The 22,602-nt window shown below is 41.6% G+C and overlaps 1 protein-coding gene across 1 annotated transcript; it reads right to left on the bottom strand.

The window, feature by feature from the left end:
* Positions 1 to 766: 766 nt before the first annotated feature.
* On the bottom strand, positions 767 to 18,893 carry stk35l (serine/threonine kinase 35, like). Its single transcript, XM_073468595.1, has 3 exons — positions 18,288 to 18,893; positions 16,353 to 17,101; positions 767 to 4,352 (listed from the first exon to the last, which is right to left on the bottom strand). Exons 1-2 carry the CDS (start codon positions 18,775 to 18,777, stop codon positions 16,383 to 16,385), a joined length of 1,209 nt encoding a protein of 402 aa, XP_073324696.1. The 5' UTR covers positions 18,778 to 18,893; the 3' UTR covers positions 767 to 4,352; positions 16,353 to 16,382.
* Between the last annotated feature and the right edge of the window lie 3,709 nt (positions 18,894 to 22,602).

Here is a 22,602-nt window from a genome sequence, read left to right as displayed (position 1 = left end):
TATTTTGGGTATGTCGAATTTGAGTGTGGTATAAGATGAGTTAATGAGGCAATTAAAATCGTTTTAGTTTGGCCAAAGAGAGAAACTTGAATTCAGATGGTGTACTGTTATTTTCTGTTAAATAAGGTAAGTGTCAGAGTATTTAATTTCTTTATTCCACCATCAGCTGGTATATATCTCCCATCTGAAACCATCAGACAACCACCTCTTGAGGTAAAAGTGCTATTAGGAGACAGGGTAGGCTGGGGCTAGCTGTATAAGATGCTAACTTCAGTAAATATCTCTGCAACACAGAACAGACTTCTTTGACAGAACGTCAGCACTGCTGTTTCTTCACATTCTGTTGATAACGTTAGTTCATTTTTTAAAAGTTTTAAACTAAAATTCTGGCCTTATCTTACACATGGCTCCTGTAAAATATTAAATAGCTTTGCTGGGCTGGCACGATTGGTCAGTCACAATGATGTTCCAGGAATAACACCTACACAGCGAGAGCCTACAGGCACCTTGATTTTATATTCCAGCTTTACTTGCCTGTAAGGCAGCAGGAAGTCAAGTTGTAATAAAAGAGTCAGTAAATATGCCAAGTCTTCCTGTCAGTCTTTCCCCATTTGCCCAAATCATGTGGGCAAAGGGTGAGACAGGCGCACCCAGCTAGCTGTCACGGAAACATGCTTGTCATTTGCAATCTACCTTTATTAAATTGCCTCCCACGTCCCCTACACATTTCAATCATTGTCATAGAAATGTTAAACATTGACAGAGATTCGAGGTATTTCCAACCTTTATTGAAACAGAGCCCTGATATGTACAAATTCAGCAGAAAGAACAAAAAGAAAAAGAAAAACATGTTTTCATTCAAGCATGTGGTTTTAGTAACATGTACAACCAAGGACAATAAATTCTGTTGAAATAAAGGGTGAAATCATCTGAACACAACAAGGTCCAGCTGTATAGTACAGTTCCTGTCAGGATGAGAAGTATAGGACTAAAACAAAACCAGCCAGGCCTGGACTGTTCCACAGTATATCCAGGGAGGCAGAGTTGCATAGAGAAGAGTGCTGCATGTAAAACAAAGTCATTAGTCAAACACGAGGCCCTGCACACATTTACAGGTACATTATTCCCACACCAAAGGAAATCATCCAGAGGCAGCTACATGGGCATGGAGGAGAATAGTTCAAGGGTTTGCTAAAATCTCTTGACATTTAGTACATTCCTCTGATATAAAGTAAAACAAAAATTATTCCTCAGAAATCAGAGTAAAATTTAAAAATAAAACACTTTACGTTGATCATCTCAAGCTTGGCTCTTCCATTAGCTTGTCTCCAGTTCAACATTATCATTTCTACCCTCACAATCAAATATTCATACATTAGTGAAACAAAGGTAAGCAACTGAGGTACGTTTTTCACAGAAGTTCAAAACATTAACCAAAGTACACTGCGGTCTGTGTTGAGCTAAAGGTGTGTAAACATCTGTATCAAAGTAAACCCATTTCCCACAATGCATTGGTACAAACAGAGAAACAGTGGCTGACAGAAATCAAAAGCTGTGTCATTTATTCCAAACCCATGTGATGCATTTATAATCCAAGGAAAACTGCACGCACCTAGCACACTCATGACATTAAATAAAAAGATGTTTTGTCTCTAACTGAGGAATGTGTTGGTTGGAAAAATTTAACAATGGCTCAGTAAAGAAAAGGTGAAAATGTGCAGAAACACGAGGTAGTACAATTAAAAAGAATGAGGATTCTCTTAATCATCCAGGGTTCTAGTTCAAGTCAACATAAAACAGACTTTGGTTTAAGGGCAAAATTATCAACACAGATACAGTATTCTGCTGTGGTTCACTAATGTTCTGAAAATGCCTCTAAACTCATTAGTTTTTTACATTCCACTTTTGATCGCAGGCACAATTATACCTCAAAAAGGCCTGTGACTGATTTTTTACATTAGAGTGATTAATTTAACAAGAAATAAATTTCAAACATTATGAAATATCTGCAGCCTTGCACCTTTAACGTGGATGAAACCTGTTCCTTAGGTTATCTTTAAAAACATGATTTTACTCAGCAAATACATGGTCCACAGTAAAAAGCAAAATACTGATTCATGTGAAATTGGGGAAACTAAATCCTCAAGACCATATACCCTGGATAATGAATTTGCCAAATGTTAATGTGCCAAATCAAAGAAAAATATAGCAGCTGATCTGGAGCCAAATTTTACCTGACAATCAATTTCAAGGCACCATAGGTATAAAGGAATTGATTACACTGGAACTCAAAGTGTCAATGAAGTCAATTTAACTGACAAATTCTAGCGAAGGCAAAGAAGTGGGGTAAAATAATGTGAAAAACTTGCATGTCTCCAGAAATACCATATTATTAAAAATAACATACACTCTGTCATGTGTGCCTATTGGGACATTCTTTTCAACAACGAATCAATAACAGACATGTTATCACATTTATGTTTGTGACCAAAAAGGGGGCTGAACAAATTACAATTAAAAACATAAAATCAGCTCCTGAACTATTTTGTTACATTTGACCCGGGCTTTACTTTCCTAGCAACAATTATATCAAACATGTCCATTAGAAACTCAAATAACTGAAAATGCTCAGCCAGTAAATCTTGAGTGAAACCTGATCTGCTAACTACATTTCACTGAGGATGGACTGTGTACCTGTGCACCAAATAGAGGGAACATTTGCAACACTGATGCTGGACTGTGAAACATGGCAGAGTGAAGTAGTTAAAGGGGCTGTTTGTAGTCATTTACATGTCTTACTCACTTTTTTATTGGTCATATGTGTGCAGATTGTAATGTGATGTGAAGAGTGAGACCATCCTCGTCTCTCTCTGTTGTCTTTACAACCCTGTGGACGATTTTTTGAAGTTGTTTAATGCTGCTGGACTGTGGATCTCTTTGTGAAGGACTCGGGGTGGATTTTCTGAAACAGTCCAAAGGATGTGACTTTATGTACGTTCTCGAATATCTCCTCTCAGTGCCTCTCTCCACTACACTAACAGATAACAACAGTAGCTAACGTTAGTTTGAAAATAGAGTCTGCTAACATAAACCAACAACCAGCTTCCAGCACAACACAACAGAAGATCAACAGAGCCTCTTTAAGTGTGTTGACAAAATCAAATAGTTTCATAACATGGCTGTGGAAGACAGTAAAACTGCTATATGACAGTAAAATTAGGAGAAAAAAAACCCAGGCTAAACATGTCTACAGTTATCCAGGGGCTAATAGGGTTACTACTGTGAGACTATAGAAATTTGACACTGATTACAAATTCTGTTCTATAGTTTTATACTAGGTAACTATCACTTTAAGCTTTGGATGCATCAGGAGATTGCAGGCATTGCTGTAAATCAATGAGCATGACTACCACATACTGAGTTTACAGGAATCTTGCATTTTTACAACCATTTCATTCACTGATTAGCTACAACTGTCTCAACTGTATTCCAGGAAAACTGACTGTATCATGATATATATTGATATCGCAATATAAAATGACATATATCATGACAATGGATTTTACACACATGACAGACTCCTAATAACTAGCCAAGACTCACTTGTAGCGTACCTCAGTGTAAACCAACAGATGTCTGGAGAAATTTAAACCCAACAACAGAAAAGGGTGATGACACCGTTTTCTGTCAAATCTCACTGGGGCAACGCAAGTTTACTAGATCAATGTTGATCAAAAAGAAAATAAGAGGAAATACACCAGCGCAAGACAGGTCAGCATGTGACATACAATCCTAACGGTCAGTCAAGTAAACATCTGACGCAAGACCAGACTTAATTGAAGTTTTCAACAAAATAATAGAAACTCGACTACATGAAGTGAGAGGTTCAGTAGCAGTATGATCTGATGTCACAGTGTTTTTATTAAATATTATCAAAGTGGCAGACTTATGGAGACAATCACCCCAGTGAACACACAAATAGTGTCTAACACTGCAGCTTAGCTTAAATTTAGTCAAATCACTGCAATGTCCTGGGTACAGTCACTGTCGTGTTTTCTGATGGGAATTTCTCCAGACCTCTATTCTTTGATGGAGGCGTGGCTACATCAAGCTTCCCACTAAGCAGCAAACTAATGTCATGTTTCTTGCTTAATAATAATATCCAAGGCAAGACAAACATTCTCAGAATTGGCAGACAACTCCGCTGTAAACAAGTTTAAAGAAAACAAAATTTTTCCATTTCAGCATCAAACTTCAGGAGTAACGGCATTTCTTCTCCCTCATCTTCACAGTCTTCAGTGTAAAAGATGCAGACCTTCACTGATGTGGCATCTCCATGTAGAAACACAAGTCTGCAGAGAAACACAAGATGAGAAAAGATGAGATTTTACAGTTTGTTTCAATATGAAGGACATTTGATGGAGCAAAACAAGCTTGGGGCTGGAGTGCTGCTGATTAAATAAGCACTCTGTAGTTTTGGAGAAGAAATGTTAATCAGAAGAGAAAGATCTTCACTGACTGATTTTTTCTGCCTAAACAAGCAAACTGTCTTTGTTTTCATGACTGAATAAACAAACTGACCTTAAAGGACAACACAATTTATACTGTTTTACTTTTATATGTGGCGGACCCTGCCACCTTTCTAGCTTCAAACAGTGTTCTGGGATTTTCCTCTGAGAACAGCTTGTTTTTTTTACTTATGGGAAAGATGCATATCTTCTGAGTATGCATTATTACCTCATTAATATAAAAAATCTGAGTTTGAATTTCTTCTCCGAAAATACATAATGCCCCTTTAAAGTTTCTGGGTTACTGCAGTGGATGTAACCCAGATGTGTTGTCTGAATACCTAACTGTCATCTGTAAATAGCTTGTGTCAATAAGACACAAGCTGGACGTGCTGGGCATATCAAATCATCTGTGGGGATTGTCTCAACTGTTTTGATAAAACAACTTTTTTAAAAAAACATTCTCTTGTTTTAGTTTCTCAGTTGCAAAGACTTGCTGCCTTCCTGTCTGACACGATATTAACCTGAATCTCTTTTGGTTTAGAGTGTGGACAAAACAAGCAATTTGATAAAATCACTTTGGGCTTGAGGAAATTTTGATGTACGTCTTTGGAGATTTCAAAAGACCCAGACTTTGCATTGTTTCTTGTGGAGTTTGATGAATAAAAAAAGCCAAAAACATTCCTTTATTCTACAAATCAATAAATCCTACAACAAACGAAATAGTGATCACAACAGTAACTCCAGATAGTGACCTCGGGGTGACTATCTGACTCAAAGATAGTAAAAGAATATATTCCAGAGAAACTCTGGACTGTCAGGAATATCTTCATCTGGGTCCATTCACCTTGTCTCATGTGTGTTAGTAACAGTATGTGCTACTGTTTGTATTGCTTGTTAGAAGAGCGCAACGGAAAGAAACTTATAGCAATATCTTATTTTTATAACCAAGTAAATTAATCAACACTACACTACCACTGAGAAGCAAACATTCCAGTCTTGCACAAGAGAACCTTCATAATATAATGGACAAATTGTCATGATTGTCATTGTTCAAGGATAAAAAGGATAACCCCCTTGAGTTTAGTGATCCTATGGCCTTTTCCTGTCACACCATCCACCCGACAAAGTTAGCATTGTTAGCTTCTCTGCTGGTCAGGCTTAAGGTACTTTTACACAGCCTGTTCAAGGCAATGGAGGTCCTTACCTTCTGAGATCAACCGCCATATAAATTGTTGTTATTGCCATATTAAGTTATGTTATTGTCTAGAAAGTGCTGCTTGTATGTTATAAGTCACACTAGACGCAGACTCTATGTAACAACCATCACACTTGTAAGAATGTCAGCATGCCATCACACACTGGGTCAGTGCTTGTGCATTGTTTGGTTCAGTGCAAAATAGCAAAGTCGGCAAAATGGTGGACCTTTGTAGCAGCAGTATCGCGGGATCTCTGTGTGAGAGAGGGAAGCCATGGAGAGTGGAGCCTTTATTAGCTGTAAGTGGTGCTTTACATATTTTTTCATTTGTTTGATATCTAAAGCTCAGACACTACGGTGTAGTGCTGCTCCCCTGACAGATCTTTATTTGTTAGCAGAACATCTGTCAGCAGTGCCGTTATGAACAAACTGTGTTTTCCTTGAGGAGACACTGAAAACCCTCTGGAGGATTTCTCCCAACAGCCAGCTGCTTTACACAGCCTGAAAAACGTGTGTGGCATAGAGGCAGCTGGAGAGTTAACAACAATCACCTGATCTGAAACACTGAGTGTTCCTGTGCAGCATTGAGGATGGGAAATTTGCAGCAGCCTATAAACACAGAGATGTGCTGAGTCGGTGCAGCAATGCCACACTGCTGCAGCAAACTGTCTGACTCTTTTACAGCAATGCTCACTGCAGAGTGCCCACACACACACACACACACACACACACACACACACACACACACACACACACACACACACACACACACACACACACACACACACTCTGACAGTCTCACCTGCTGTATGTATAAATACATAACCTCAAAACAGCAGCAGACATACAAACACCTCATAGGATATGCCAAAATAAAAAAGTCTAGCTGGTAAATGAATGAATATGGATAACTGCAAACTGGCAACAGTGAGTGAAGCTGACGTAATAAAAAAAAGGAGTAAAGACATTAACTGAGCGTGCCCTAAGAAAAGCCTTAGATGTGGTAGGACAGACCATCAGGAGGTTTTCACTGGGGTCACAGGCCTGCTGTCAATCAACATGACAGGCCACAAACGCTTCAAAGATGTCCTGTGCTCGGCCTCCCATCAACACAGCTAATACTCTGTCTGAGAGCATGTCAGTCTGTAAACCGCTGTGTTGATGATCATCATGAGCCATTGTGCAGCAGTGAGGAGCCAGAGCCTCTGGTGAACCCTGCAGCATAAACAATCCTTTGTTAAATATGACCTGCAGCACCGTGTGAGGGGTTTGGTGTTTTTTCTGAGATGTGCTGACACTTGGCCTGTCAGATACAGTTTGTGCCAACATACTCTGTTACATAACTGCCATAACAGAGGTTCAGGCAGGGATTTAGAGCTTCATCCTGCAGCCCTCAGATACATGTTTGATGTCCCCTGCTGACTTGTCAATTTTACGTAGCATGGGAATTTTGCTGACGGATTGAGGTAGTAACTTGATCCAATTAGGTGCCCCATTCACACTACCTTTCATGGCCAGACTACTGTGCCATTATTCCACCATGTCATCTGTATGAATAGGGCTAGTGATGGTCCTGGTTCAAAACTATAAAGATTTATCAGCTTAAATTGTTGATATATGAAGGAACGATGAAATGGGAGAATAGGCGTGAACATTTAGAGAGAAGAAATACTACTCCGTTAGAGATTTTAACACACTCACAAGACAAATAGTTCAGTGTGTGGTGAACATGCAGGGAGCTGATCGGGGGATGGGGGAGAGGATGAATGGGATGTGGGGGGCTGGGTTCAACAGCCTGACAAGGCAGAAAGCAGAGCAAGAGAGACAAATATGCACTCCTTCCCATCCCCCTACAAGAACAGGCACATGACGTAACGGCAAACAAAGGCAAAAGGTATGATATTATAGCCCTTTTCACACAGAGATTCCGTATTATCGCCGCCAAGAAGGCTTGCCTTTAGGCTGCCTTTGTTCACACTAGCCCCATTCACACTGCTCTTTCAATGCGGGAATCATGCGCCGATTCTCTGCATCGCTGTCTGTGTGAAAGTTTCAGATGCGGAGAGGGGGGACAGTTCCTGCGGCCCTGATGCACCTCCAAGGCCGCCTCCGAGGCTAGACAGTCTTTGTGAATGGAAAAGCCAGAGGCGCAGATCAGGGGTGCGTCAGTCTGATGGTGTTCACAGTCTGACAACTAAACAGATCCTTCACTCATCAAATAAAAGAAAAATGACCAAACAACTGTACTTAGTAGCTGGTAGTGTCTTTGGCAACTTAGATTTCTGCCCGAAAAACGGCTTCTGTCTCCGGCAAAAAACTTTAACTCACCATGTGTTTGTCTCCTTCCACTATTGTGTTGTTGTAGTTACCGTCTTGAAAAAAAAAAAATTAAAAATCACACAGGTCAGCCCTCCCGACCGAGACTTCAGTGAACTCTCCCCTAGAAAACAGCCTCCCTCCCCGCGAGTCAGAAAGCGTCCTGTTTACTGATGGCGATTATGTAATTATGTAATTTAGAGCGAAAAACGCAACTTTGTCGCTTTCTGGGATGCATGGTGGGTTAGGATCTCAGTCACAACACATTATAACTGCATCCATATGATTATAAACAGTCAGCTGATACATGTTTAGATTAACAGGTGGTTAACGGGGAAAACATGTAAAAAACAAAACAAAACACAGATCTCAACGTCATGATGTGTACCGCCACGCCTCTTTTGGATCCGCAGCACCACCGCGCTGTATGAAATGGCACACTGGAGCGGCTTTACGCCGGAGCCTCTTGGTTCAGTGTGAGCGAACAAAGGTGGAGAAATGGTGAGTCTGTGTGAAAAGGGCTACTGCTTAAAGCTGCTCCAGTGTGTCATTTCATACAGCATGCCAAAAGAGGCGTGATGGCACATATCATCATATGGACATCCATGTGTTTTTTTTTAATGAGCACTGTGGAAAGTGACAGTTACATTTTTTGCTCTAAATGACATCGCATAAACACCATCAGTAGATAGCAGACTCTGTCTGGCTGTCACTCGTGAGGAGGATGCTGTTCTCTGAAGGGAAGTTCACTGAAGACTCAGTTGGGAGGGCTGACCGTCGCTGGGATTTTTTTTCAATACAAGTTGCCAGAGACAGTAACCACAACAACACAATAGTGGAAGGCGACAAAGATGTGGTGTGTTAAAGTTTTTTGCTCTGAGTCGCGTCACATAACCACATCATTCAACTGTGGGAGCTGCCTGGCTCTGCGGCCGGGGACAGACGCTGTTTTTCGGGCAGAAATGTGATGAAGAGTCAGTAGGACAGACAGGATGACAGTGGCTTTTCCATCAATGGATGCAGTATTTTTTTCCTCATATAAGATGCCAAAGACACTACCAGTAACCACATTACTGTTGTCTGGTCCTGTAACGTTGCTTTGAGGGGTTAAGTGTGGGACATTTCTCTTTTATTTGATGAGTGAAGGATTGTTTAGTTGTCAGACTGTGAACGCCATCAGACTGACACACCCCTGTTCCGCGCTGCCGGCTTTTCCATTCACACAGACACTGGCTCGTCTCTGCTGCGGCTCTGATACTACCTCTGGAGGCGCATCAGAGCCGGAGCGAAACTGTCCCCACCTGCGCATCTGTAACTTTCACACAGATGATGCATGATTCCCGCCTTGAAAAGGTAGTGTGAATGGGGCTTATGTCTTTTACACATATAATCAGAATCAGAAATACTTTATTGATCCACAAGCAGAAATTGGTACGTTATAGTGGTTCCTTCTAGAATAGAAATATCCAACCATAGAGAGGTTTGAATAAAATATAAATAGAGAAGACAATAAGAAATCAGAGTAAGTAGAAATCAAAAAAGACACTGGCAGCTCAGTTAAGGAAAAAGCAGCTAACCATCATAACATGAACTATTAAAACAACAGAAAGAGCCAGTACGCTCGTCCGGCCTCTTTTCAACACAGGCGTGAGTGTGCTGATGGATCTGTGGCCCCGGGGTCAGGGGGAGGATGGGGCTATGGTTGCGTAAGAGTTGTCCTGGTTAGCTCCAGCGCAACAAACACAGACACACTTATCCAGGCACGATGACTGGCAGTACACGAGCACATTCATTGAGGGCTGTCATTGCAGTTACTAAATATGTGCCCTGGGCAAGACAGCAACCCCACCCTCTGAACCATTCACTTGAACTCACAAGTAAACTTCATGGAACATGTCACAACACCTCATACTGCTAATGCCATTTACTACACCTGGCTGACAGCCATCAGACAGGCCTGAATGGACCTCAGGGACAAAGATTCTGATATGAATGTGGAGCATTTAAACACCTCACAATTGTCACTTGAGCCATCATAACCTCCCTAGTCCCTGAGACCTAAAAACCACTGCAGGCAACAATATGACACAGTACTTGGACCAACAGCAAAGACACACAAAAAGACAATTCCTCACAAGACATGTTGTCTTCTTGACTATGGAACTGAGGGAACATTCATAGGTGACTTGGCTAATATTAGAGTCACTACATGGTTTAGCCTGTCACATATTGTTGTTCTCACAATAAATGAGACAACTAAAGGGTAACTTTCAACCTAAAAAAACAGTGACGTCACTGGTACTCGGAAGAACTACAGGCCATTTCAATTTGGATTTCTAGTCTCCACCTCTGGGTATCCAGTGGGTGTGATAAATCGAAAGAATACATATATGGGGGGCCAGGGGCACCGCCAGTAGTTTTGGGCCCCATGAAAAGAATATAAAATCCGAAGAATATAAAGAATATAATTGGGCCCTTGTATAGGCTGGCGAAAAAATTTGATGCTGTTTTATATAAAACTATACATTTTAATGATATTTTTGACTATCATTCCCATATTTGTGAAAAGAACAACATGACAGCTACTTGGTTACTGCTCACTGTCTCCCTTGTAGTCCCGCATGCAGGTCTAATTTATCTTCACAACTGTAGACTCACAGGTGGTGGCATTGGATTTGGGGTGAAAAATACATATATGAGGCTATATAGTCGTTGCAATTTAATCTTCTGATTTCCAGAAAATATAAACATTTCTCTGATTGTATTGAGAGTTGTATTGAGTCACAGTCTGCATGCACCAGAAATTTTCTCCTCTGTTCCTACTGCAAAGCAGGGGGGGTGAGAGTCCCAAACTACTGTCTTGTTTGAATATGGTAGGTATATTTTCCAACATAATTTAACCATCCAAATGTGAACAACAGAACGACATGTTTATTTTAATTATACTCTGCCTCATTGATCACCATAATCTTAAAGTTGGAATTATTCTCCACCTCAGTTCTTGGCTTTCTTGGCCTACTTTTAACCCTCTTAAAGGAGGGGAGTCAGTTGTCTTCCCTCTCCTTGCTTTCTTTCCCTTTCTGCCTTTTCCTTTCGTTTAAGGCTCCCTGATTTTGCTTTTTTGGGGAAAGACATGTCTTGATAAGCAGCAGCCACTCCGTTCATTAAGCAGCCACTCCGCTCGTTAAGCTGTTTGGAGAGGCATCTTCAGCACCTGCAGCTGCAGGGGTGGACTGAACCATTATGTATTGTAAGGGGATAGAGGGGCCTCAGACAGCCATTTATAGATATTTATAGATATTTTTTTCTTATACAGAGTAAAGTCTCTCATCCGATTTATTCTGCCAATTTTAAGTTAGTTATGACACTAATTACTTAGAAATAAAAAAATAAAATGAAAACAACATTTTTATTTCAGGCCTTTCGAGGGCGCCCTCCCCCATTGGAGCCCTGGGTAGTCAGTCCCACTTTTCCCCCCAGTTCGATGCCCCTGTGGGGGGCATGTCAGCTGGCACTCAAACACAAAACTTTTTTCCTGTCTTGCTTTTATGCATATTAGCCATGTGTTCAAAAGCAAAAGCATCATTTAACAGCTGAAATAGCATGAAAGGACATGGTCCACAGCAACTATTGAAACCTGCAGACAGAAGACAGCAACTGGTTGTGCATTTGCTCACATTGCCCTCCAATGCCAAAAGAAACCGATTATTTCTGCTGCAGTGAGTTTTGGCGTGGGCCGTTTCTGTTCGATACTGCGCATGTGCGTTACATGAAAGTTCAATTCTGGTTTGCGTAGAAGGTGAGCCAGAGACCTTCTAAAGATAAATTGAGCAAAAACAAGACCAGCAGGGCTGAGAGGAAAGATGACCACTGAGTGAGTATTTTGTCGTCTAACGCAATGTTTTAAATTTACATTTACGGCATTTAGCAGACGCTTTTGTCCAAAGCGACTTACAGTAATTCGTACATACATACACTGATGGCATGGCTGCCATGACAGGTGCTGACCAGCACATCAGGAGCAGTTTGGGGTTCAGTATCTTGCCCAAGGACACTTCAACATGCAGACCAGGGAAATCGAACCAGTGACCTTCCGATAACAAGACGCTGGCTCTACCCCTGAGCCACAGCCGCCCTTAGAAAATATGTAGCCGTACAGTTTACCGTCTCAAAACATATGCAACAGCTGTTTCTGCGAGGGCCTGTGGAAAACACACACTAAAGCTTATTGTAATTACTTAACACAAAGCCACTTAATTCAAAGCACTAAGGACCACAAAAGGACGTGTTGAACGTCTGTTCCTTAGCCATCAGCATGAGGAGACCAAAGCTGAACAAGTGTAGTGGTCGGAGAGGGCACGTCACGAGTGGAACACGGAGAGGCGCATTTAGAGTGCACAGAGCCAAGCCGCATCTCTGAGAGTGCACAGGGCTGCAGCTCCAACAGGTGACAGTAGCCCCATTTCACACTGCCCTTTGAGTGCGGGGATCCTGCGCCAAGTCTCCGCATCCTCCTCTGTGTGAAAGTTTCAGGGGATGAAATTTCGCTGCGGCTCTGATGCGCCTCCAGAGGTAATATCAGAGGAGAGAAACCGACCCGATGAATACTGTAACCAAAGAATTACAGACAGCTCACAGACTTGCATCCGCTCTGAGTGCTAACAGAATAATGCGCCTTAGCTTCATAGAGTGACTTTGAAAACACCAAATGACTTAATAGTATCAATGACACAACATTCCTCATACTTGCAGCTGTAGCGACGTTAGCGAGCTACATTCTTTTGATTGTTATTTTAAATCATTATTAATACTAGGGATGTAACGGTTACCGGTGTCACGGTAAACCACGGTAAAATTCCCGACGGTGAAGGTTACCGTTTAAGTTTTAATTACCATGGTAACCGACGCGGTCGATAAACACGGTGTGGAAAACTCGCGAGATACTTTATCCAAGTCTCCCTACGCAGGCGCAGGGTGCAACGTGCGCTTGTTATGTAGTGAAGAAGACATGGCGGAGGGAGGACGTGATAGTAGCGGCATTTTTCCGCCTTCAAAGAGAACCAAATCTGAAGTCTGGGCGTATTTTGGTTATTATAAGAATGCTCAGGGCCAGCTGGTCGAGGATGGCAGCCGTATCTGCAGGAGCTGCAAGAAGAAAGTTGTTGCGAGGGGCGGGAACACATCCAATTTACTTACTCATTTGCGCGACCATCGCCCTCAACTGATAAGCGAACGCAAGGTAAATTAACCTTAAGCTCAGGTGAATGATGTGTGTATGTCGAGTTTTCTCTGTCTAATTTGCTGTTGTCACTAATGTAAACTGACCAGATAGTGGTATAACTAAACGAAGTTGATCCGTGATTTGGCACGTTATCTGAACCGCTTATTAATTGTAGATTTCACTTTTTAAAGTCGACCTAATAATTCCCCAAATATTGATGCAGAGCTGCAGTGAGGAGGATTTGAGACAAACACGTACTGGGTGGACTGAGTTAGTGATATAAATGTATAATACTTGTGGATTATTTGTAGAATAGACTATATATAAAGAATAATTTAAAATGGTGAATATAACAAGTGTCTAGATAGAGATAAGAGCCAAAATAGAGTATTCATAATTAATTTAACAATAATCCTTTTTGTTTTGATCTAAAAGATTATCCAACCTGTTTCTCACAAAAGTGATATGATCTAGATTGTGAGTTTTGTGATCTGTTGGTTGCACCCTTAGTATTAAGTAACAATGACAGTAATAATTAATAATGACTTTTTCTATTCATTTTTTTCACAGAGAGGGTCTGCTGGCCAATCGAGTGCTACTGCCAGTACATCTCATTCTACCTCTGTAACGCAGACATTACAGGACGCGTTTCAAAAACAGGCTGCTTATACCCTAAGCCTTTTAATATATAATAAATCTATTTAAATATAAATCTTGGTGAAATTATTTCAATTTATCAGTGTATCAGTGTTTTTTCAACATTTTGAAGACATTTTAAAAATACCGCGGTATACCGATAACCGTGATAATTTTGGTCACTATTACCGTGGTGTGAAATTTTCATACCGTTCATCCCTAAATACCATAAGATAATACACAAAGCGATCTAGTGGTAATCCCAAATGTAGGCACATTTCTCCTTTTTGCATTTAGTGTTGCTTGAAATATGACCTGAAGTGGCTGTGACGGCTGCGGGTCATCAGTAAATGTTAATAGTTCATTGGTCCACTCAGCCATCTTCCAGATTATTGTTTCTGTTGCATTCATTGAAAGTTTTACAACATCGCTTCACAGTTTTTATTGTGAACACTGTTAGGAATTCATATTTTTCTCACTGGACTAAGATCTAAAGGATACTAAATACACTGTGTATTATACAACACTAATATAAACAAATATATAATCTATGTAGTATTATAACAATGAAAACTACAATGTTCTCGTGACATTCTTTCTCTTCTTCCTCTTTACTGGCAATGACGTACATAACTTATTTCAGATGCCTTTTTGTACACGGACCCGTGTGAAACGCCCACCTTCACGTGCTGGGCAGGTTTAGGAACTATTAGGGGGTGGAGTGTCAGGAGGTTGCATGCAATGCATCCTGGTACATGTAGGCAGGCTGTGCAAGCAGGAAAACTCTAATAACCCAACTTTCTCTTTCAAGACACCACGCACTAGGGATTTTCTTGCCTCAATTAACTACATTTACCATCAACAGTGATTGGGATATCAACATAAAAAATGGCAAATTTCTCCTTTAAGAAGTGACAATTGCCTGTCAGTGGTACTCAACATGTTTCAGGACATTAAAACGTTTTCTTAATTTGAGAAACTTTACTTTTGCCTTCATTTCCACAGATTTTAAACACACCACAAATAAGTGTATATGAATGGCCAGAGGAGAGTGTCAGTGCTGATATAAGAACTACATTGATGAGACATGTTGAACCTTATTGTCTAAAAATGTACTGCATTGAAAAAATATAGAGAGCTATTCTGAAACAGATTTATGGATGTTTGGGTGAGAATCTGTTATCATTTGATTGTCAGTTCGGATTTGGCTGAATAATGTCTCTGACAACAAGCGGCAAGTTTGGTACAGCTCGCATGATTTACAAGTTTACATACCTGTTCTGAACAGCCACACTCAAGGTGGGTTGAAGAGACAAGACATCATAATCAGGAATAACTGAACAATTTCAGACAGTCTTTCTAGAAGACATTCATAATGCTGCATTTTACTGCTTTTGGTTGTTGAAATCACTCTACAGCAGTAGGCTCAGGTCGCTTTCCCTTTCTTTTCCCATTTCTCTTCTTGCCCACCAATGGCCAACTGTTGGCCTGGTTTGTCAGGGCCTGTAACATCTGTCAAAAGGAAAGCAATAAGATATTTTTTTACCATGTCCTGCAGCCCTTTTGGAGATACAGTAGCCCTTTTCACACAGAGTTGCCGCATTATCACCGCAGCAGCGGTTTGCCAATTCTCCAAAAGAGGCGTGACAGTGCGCGTCATGATGATGCAGCTGTGTGTTTTCTTCAACGTGTTTCCCCAGGTGTCCTCCTGTTAATCTAAACATGTACACGCTGACTGTTTATAATCATATGGATGCTGTTATAATGTGTTGTGATTGAGATCCTAACCCACCATGCATCCTGGAAAGTGACAAAGTTACGTTTTTCTCTCTAAATTACATAATTACATTATCGCCATCAGTAAACAGGACGCTGTCTGACTGTCACTAGCGGGGAGGGAGGCTGTTTTCTGGGGGAAAGTTCACTGAAGTCTCGGTCGGGAGGGCTGACCGTTGCGGTGACTTTTTTCACTGCGACAAACACTTGGTGAGAGAACACAAGTTGCAGAAATGTGACGAAGAGTCGGTCGGACAGAGGCTTATCCACGTATAACTGCACTATTTTTTCCCTCATATAAGTTGCCAAAGACACTACCAGTTATTACGTTACTGTTTGGTCATGTAACGTTGCTTTGTGGGACATTTATCTATATTTCGTTGGGTGAAGGACCTGTATAGTTATCAGACAGTGAACACCATTAGACCGACACACCCTCGCTCCGTGCCGCTGGCTTATCCATTCACACTGGTTTGGTTTGCCAGTGCTGCACCTCTGACACTACCTCTGGAGGTGCAGCGAAATTTCACCCCTCGCCGCATCTGAGACTTTGACACAGAGCAGGATGCGGAGAATTGGCGCAGGATCCCCACACTCAAATGGCAGTGTGAATGGGGCTAGTCATTCAACAAAGCAGCAAAATTAAAATGGAAAAAAATTCATGGGGTGCTTGTATGAAGATAAAAGGCATACATACCTGTAATCTTGTTGTCTATCTTGTTGAGGGTCATGCAGCACACATAACCTGGTCCATTCTGGCCTGCAGCTCAAAAGCACTAGGCCGGTCCTGAGGGTTGACAGCGAGCATGTCCTGCAGCAGCTTCCTTACTCCGTCAGACATGCATGACCTGCGTTTCTGTGGGATGCTCAGTACCATCTTTGGATTCTCTAGCAGTGCCTCACCAACCGGCACAATGTCTGCTCCTTGTCTCACATATGTACCCAGCAGCTCCCGCTTAGACTCGGCATCAATGAAAGTAATTCTCTCCAGCATGGCCCAAATGATGATGCCGAGGGCAAATATGTCAGCCTTTGCTGTGTAGTGGCCCTCCCACACCTCAGGAGCCATATAGAAGTCTGAGCCGCACGCCGATGACAACCAAAACTTGTTGACATTGACGTTTTTGTTCTTGTCTTCGCCTTCTTTGCCCTCACTGGTGTCTCCTAAACCAGCGCAAACTTTACTCAGGCCAAAGTCGGCCACCTTGAGGACTGGAGTCCCTGACTTCTCGGAGATGAGGATGTTGTCAGGTTTGAGGTCTCTGTGCACAATGTGGTTTTCATGCAGAAAAGCGACGGCACTGGTCAGCTGGAGCATGAAGCTGTTGTTGGTTTGCGAGTCCGGCCGCCGGGACAGAATGAACTGATTGAGGTCACCGCCTTCACAGAACTCCATGACAAACCAGAGGTAACAAGGCTCCTCTGGAGGACCGAGCACCCTCTCACCTGCAATGGGCACACACCAGTCACTCACAGTGATGCAGTACTGTAATACACATTACTCAAGGTAGTTACAAGCGCAAAGAAAAAATACATATCTTAGTAAGAAAATAAAACAATGACATATGATATGTCACTGATAAAATACACCAGGCCACTAGCTACAGGTAAGATTTATTGCATTTATTTTGTGGCTATTTCATGTATTGTAGCCTATAAGAAAAACACGAGAATTCAACAGGAGAATTTGCAATCGCTAACTATCTCATGGATTCATTCATAATGACCCACTGTAAGACAAACATTTTTGTTGCTAGAACTACTCCACACAGGTCATTAATTGAGATGCATTTCAAATCACTATAAACAGATCAGGAGGAGGAGCACACAACTGGACACTCCCTGGTGGTTTGGAGTGAAAGTTGAGATCAATCTGTCTTTTTTGACTCATCTCGGAGACAACAAAATCTGCCCTACACACAAGGAAAGTACATGAGTGCAGGAGTTAGAATACGGCAAAAGATTGATGTGGTGGATTTAGCAAAAGTAACGAAGGAATGTGTAAAAACACCTCTGTGACTACAGCAACACAGCAGACTCCATTTTAGTGAGTCCGAGCCTCGGGAGCTCTCTCACAAAACCTACCCATCCCCCAGCACGTCTGTGTCATGGCGACAACAACAATAATTGAAAGGAAATTTCGTCCTGCAAAGCTAACCCTGCAAACCGAACATGACCGGCATTCATTTCAGCTACAGGTCAACACAGATCATGACTATACCAAAAACAAACCCGCGTACAAACATCCTCCTCCGGGTTAGCTAATCAAATGACCAGTATGATGTAACTGTACACACACACACACACACACACACACACACGGAAACTGTTCACTGACCCAATTGAGCAATTATTTGACACAGACCACAGTATAACCACTCACAGTAAACCAGTGCCTAAATCTGAGGAACTATTCTTGTTCTGATAGGAGGTCAAAGCTGCATTGGGAAATCTTGCGGTCTAGTATTAGGTTGGATGCGTCTGACGCCCCGCAAAACCAAATTCTACTACAACTAGTTTGTGACGTGTTAATAATTGCTTTTCAATTCGACACCAAACCAAGTGGCAGCACTTATATCCCTCTTATTAAAAACGTGACTCAATTTAAACAGTTCACGTTAAAGAGCCTCACCTTTCAGTGAAGTCTCCACCAGACGCAGGTACTGTTTGGACCGTTTGTTCCCATGACTCATTTTCTGGGCCATGCCGTTCCTCTGCAGCACACACTCTTCCAGCTGCACGACATTTTGATGCTTCTTCTCCAGACTTGTCAGCGCCCAGAACTCCTGCAGGGCGAGCTCCACGTTTTCCGGCGCGTCGCATCGCAGTTTCTTCACCGCGACTTTGGCACCGGACCTCCGGGCCACAGCTTCGTACACCACTCCGTATGTGCCCCTTCCCACCTCCCGCAGGAGGCTGTAGCGGGGCGCCATGACTCTCTGCTCCAGGTTGTCCTGCTTGGAGAGCCCGGCGCCCCCCTTCATGTCATGGTCTTCTTCCGTGTTTCCCACGCTGAGAGAACGCAGCACATTGGACTCGTCAGCTCGTGCTCCGGTTTGTCTGCGGCGGGCTCGTGCGCTCCTCGTGCGTCTCCGCCAGTTGTCACCCCCAACGGTATCCATACGTGTCTGTGAATCCGTCACGGTTCAAACTTTAAATGGATATATGTCCACATGTTGACAATATTACGTACATGCGACTCCCCACACTCGTGAATCGAGAATACAGGGAAGAAAGTGGCTTGGTAATGTAGGTTGAAAAGGGGAGGAGGGTAAACGGAGAGAAAGATGAGTTCATGTACCTACAATATGGAAGACAATTTCCGGTCAAGACCCTCAAAATAAAACCTGTAATGTTGAATGAGTTTCCTTTGTGGTCATGTTAAACTGTACAGAGAACAAAACGACAACTACTGATTCCTTCGTTAATGCCGTGCAACAGAATCAGTTTTATTATAGGGACAGGTAAATATAAACAAAGATCGATGAGCCAAAACATACAATGTCTGTACAATTTTTTTCTGTAAATCGTAGCGTTAAACAATACAAATGGCGCAAAGAAATCCACAGTTTTACAAAGCTCACCTTCTATTTTGCCATATTTTAAGTACGATGTTTCTGTCTGCTCAGTATCAACACATAGCCTATGTCTTTATCCTAATTATTTAAATTCAGTAATTTAATTTCTAATTGCAAAATATCGGAGCTTCCGGCCTTCTTCGGTCTCCATGTGGCTGCTTGACTGCACTCCAGAGACCCGCGGTTATCGAGTTCAGATGTACCATTGTGAAAGAACACGGGGTACCGAAATACATTGGGAAAAGAACCTGGCTATTTCGGTGTCAGTGAACATAGATTGATTTGTAACCACTATCTTAACTAAATAAATGTAACGTCTACATTTTTTGAAACTTACACAAATGCCTTTTTTCAACGTCGTCATCACAGCATTGACGTCACACAGAACTGCCTATCAATTTTGACGTGAAATAAATGTCAGCGGGCTTTTAAATATTTCTAATATGTTTCTAATATAATGTGGTAAATACTCAATTCAGTGACAGTGAAAATGTATTTGTCGTTTGCGACTGTTTCACAGGACTTTGTTCACAATTGCTCCCCCGCCAGTAAGCCGGCATGGTTTCGTCCTTCCAGCTCCTGGTCCAGCATGGTAGTTCACGTGCACGCGTCCTTAACCAACGACGGCACGTGTTTGAGCACGCTGCCCGGAGAGGCCTGGACACGTCCATAGAGCACACAAACTCGCCAAGTTGATTGAAAAATAACCAAACAAAATGTAGTTCCTTCTAGTGTGAAACATCATTTCATTAGTTAATACAATCCCTTTCATACAGGAATTTTTAAACCAGAGTAATTTTCTTGTTAAAGTAGTTTTTAAAATGTGTATTTTTACTGTTAACAACTGAAAATCATGCCAACAACTGTTACTTACTTTAATTTCCAGGCAGCCTATTGGTCAACTAAAGATGTAAATGCTTTTATTCAGATGTTTCTGTGACTGAAATTGTATCTGTCCACTCTAGTGGATGTTATGCACCAAGGGGTAAATTATCTCCATTGGATCTATATTTAGATAAATAATCTGAAGACTATTATACTGTTCAATAAAACTATTCAAGTGTAAATTATATCATAATTCTAAAACATACAAAATAGACAGAATAATGGTCAGATTACCCCTTGGCACATATCCACTGGAGTAGCCAGATACACTGCCTGGCCAAAAGAAAAGTCACCACCTGGATTTAACTAAGCAAATGGGTAAGAGCCCCCCACTGTTTCAGCTGGCAACAAGTTATTTATCCCTAACTGATGCAGTGAGTAGCTTCTCATTTCTTAAACAACCATGTCAGAAGACATATCCTGTGGTTGTGGAAAAGATGTTACTCTGTTCAGAAGGGTCAAATTATTGGCCTGCATCAAGCAAAGAAAACAACAAAGGAGATTGCTTTAAACTACTAAAATTGGATTAAGAACTGACCAACGCATTATTAAAACCTGGAAGGATAGTGGTGAACCATCATCTTCGAGGAAGCAATGTTGGAAAAAAATCTTGAATGATCGTGATCGGAGATCACTTAAACGTTCGGTGAAATCAAATCATAAAATGTCAACAGTAGAACTCACGGTTATGTTTAATAGTGAAAGTAAGAGCATTTCTACACGCACAATGTGAAGAGAACTCAAGGCATTAGGACCTACAGCTGTGTAGCCTTAAGAAAAACACTTATCAGAGGCTAATGGGAAAAAAGGCTTCAGTTTACTGGGGAGCATAAAGATGGACTCTGGAGCAATGGAAAAAAGTCATGTGGTCTGATGAGTTCAGATTTACCCTGTTCCTGAGTAATGGGTGCATCAAGGTAAGAACAGAGGTGGACCCATCATGCCTAGTGCCTACCTTACAAGCCTGTGGGGCCAGTGTTATTATCTGGGGTTGATTCAGTTGGTCAGGTCTCGGTTAAGTAATGTTATGTGCCAAAAAGATGAGGTCAGCTGACTACCTGAATATACTGAATTAAAAACCAGGTTTTTCCATCAATGGATTTTTTCTTCCCTGATGGCATGGACATATTCCAAGATGACAATGGCACGATCCATCAGGTTCAAACTGTGAAAGAGTGGCTCAGGGAGCACGAGACATCATTTTCACACATGGATTGGCCACCACAGAGTCCAGACCTTTACCCCATTGAGAATCTTTGGGATGTGCTGGAGAAGACTTTATGCAGTGGCCCGACTCTCCCATCATCAATACAAGAAAAATAAACGCAACTCTGGACAGAAATGCATGTTGTGACATTGCATAAGCTTGTCAGAACAATGCCACGGCAAATTAACTGGAATTGTAGACAGGATTTTGGGGGTCTGGGACATAGTACTCCAACTTAAATGGTTAAAAATGGCTTCCAAATATCTGTCCACTATAGTGGATACTGCATGAAAGGGATATTGTTAAATTACATTGTTTATTTTCCCACTCGCACGAGGCATATATCACCTGACTCCGCTTGACAGTGGAAATATATTTTTGATTGCTAGGACAATTTTATTTCAGTGTTATTGTAGTATGATGAGTCATTTATTTCCATCTCTGATTAAGGTTTTATTAAAGCCCTGTACAAATTGTAGTGCACCAAACTGGACTGCTCCAGGTTGTCAGCAGGGACAGGTCTTTGACAAAGCTTACCGTGGTGTGAAGTCAGAAAAGTCAGTAGTCCCAGCATGTGGATGACCAATGAGTAATTTTTTCATATGAGGCTGAAAAAACCTAATATTTTTTTTGTCAGTTACATGAAGCCAAGTCAAGTCCAAAGCCCTCTCTCTGTCAGAACTGTATTGGGTTTAGTCAGCTGGATTTCAAGTGTCCTGGGTTTGTTTGTGTCTTTTTGAATGACAGAACACAGTCTTTTCTTTGTCCTGCGCTGACATCAGCCCTTATGAAACAAAATGTATGATGGCCACAGATGACTTCATCAGTCTGCTGTTCCCCTGGTGAGGGAATGTCTGAGATGTAACGTTTATTAGTGAATCCCCAGATGACTCTCATCTCCTCTGAAGCACCAACAGCTTTTGGTTTCTTGTACAGCCCTAAAGGTAATATGCATATTTTTAAAGTCCTGTCATATTTTGTTATTTCCCAGCAGTCTGTGGGTAAGCAGTGAAGTTAAAAAACTAATGTGTTATTTTGGTCAGGGTTTATTTTTTAGAAGTTAGGTGAGCAAATCTGAACAAAGAGGTGATTGTCGATTCCTATTTCCAGGTCATTAAATACAGTTAATTATCTTTCTCCAGAAATGTTCACCCAATCTTTAAGTGAGAGGGATCTGGATGTAGACACAGTGGAGCTCCACAAAAGCATGAACAAGAGTGATCTCAGCAGCGGAAATTGACCTTCTTCAAGACGCTGTTGCCAAGTATATTCATCTG

Source organism: Pagrus major, chromosome 6 (assembly GCF_040436345.1).
Source record: "Pagrus major chromosome 6, Pma_NU_1.0".
Classification (NCBI taxonomy): domain Eukaryota; kingdom Metazoa; phylum Chordata; class Actinopteri; order Spariformes; family Sparidae; genus Pagrus; species Pagrus major.
Note: the sequence above shows the minus strand (reverse complement) of the source record. Positions and strands in the feature narration are given on the sequence as shown.

What these genes read in the sequence shown, in the direction of transcription:
- stk35l (XM_073468595.1), bottom strand. Translation starts at nt 18,777, where the DNA reads ATGGATACCGTTGGGGGTGACAACTGGCGGAGACGCACGAGGAGCGCA. An exon ending in GGTGGAGACTTCACTGAAAG is followed by an intron (nt 17,102 to 18,287) that starts GTGAGGCTCTTT and finishes TGCCCATTGCAG; the next exon opens with GTGAGAGGGTGCTCGGTCCT.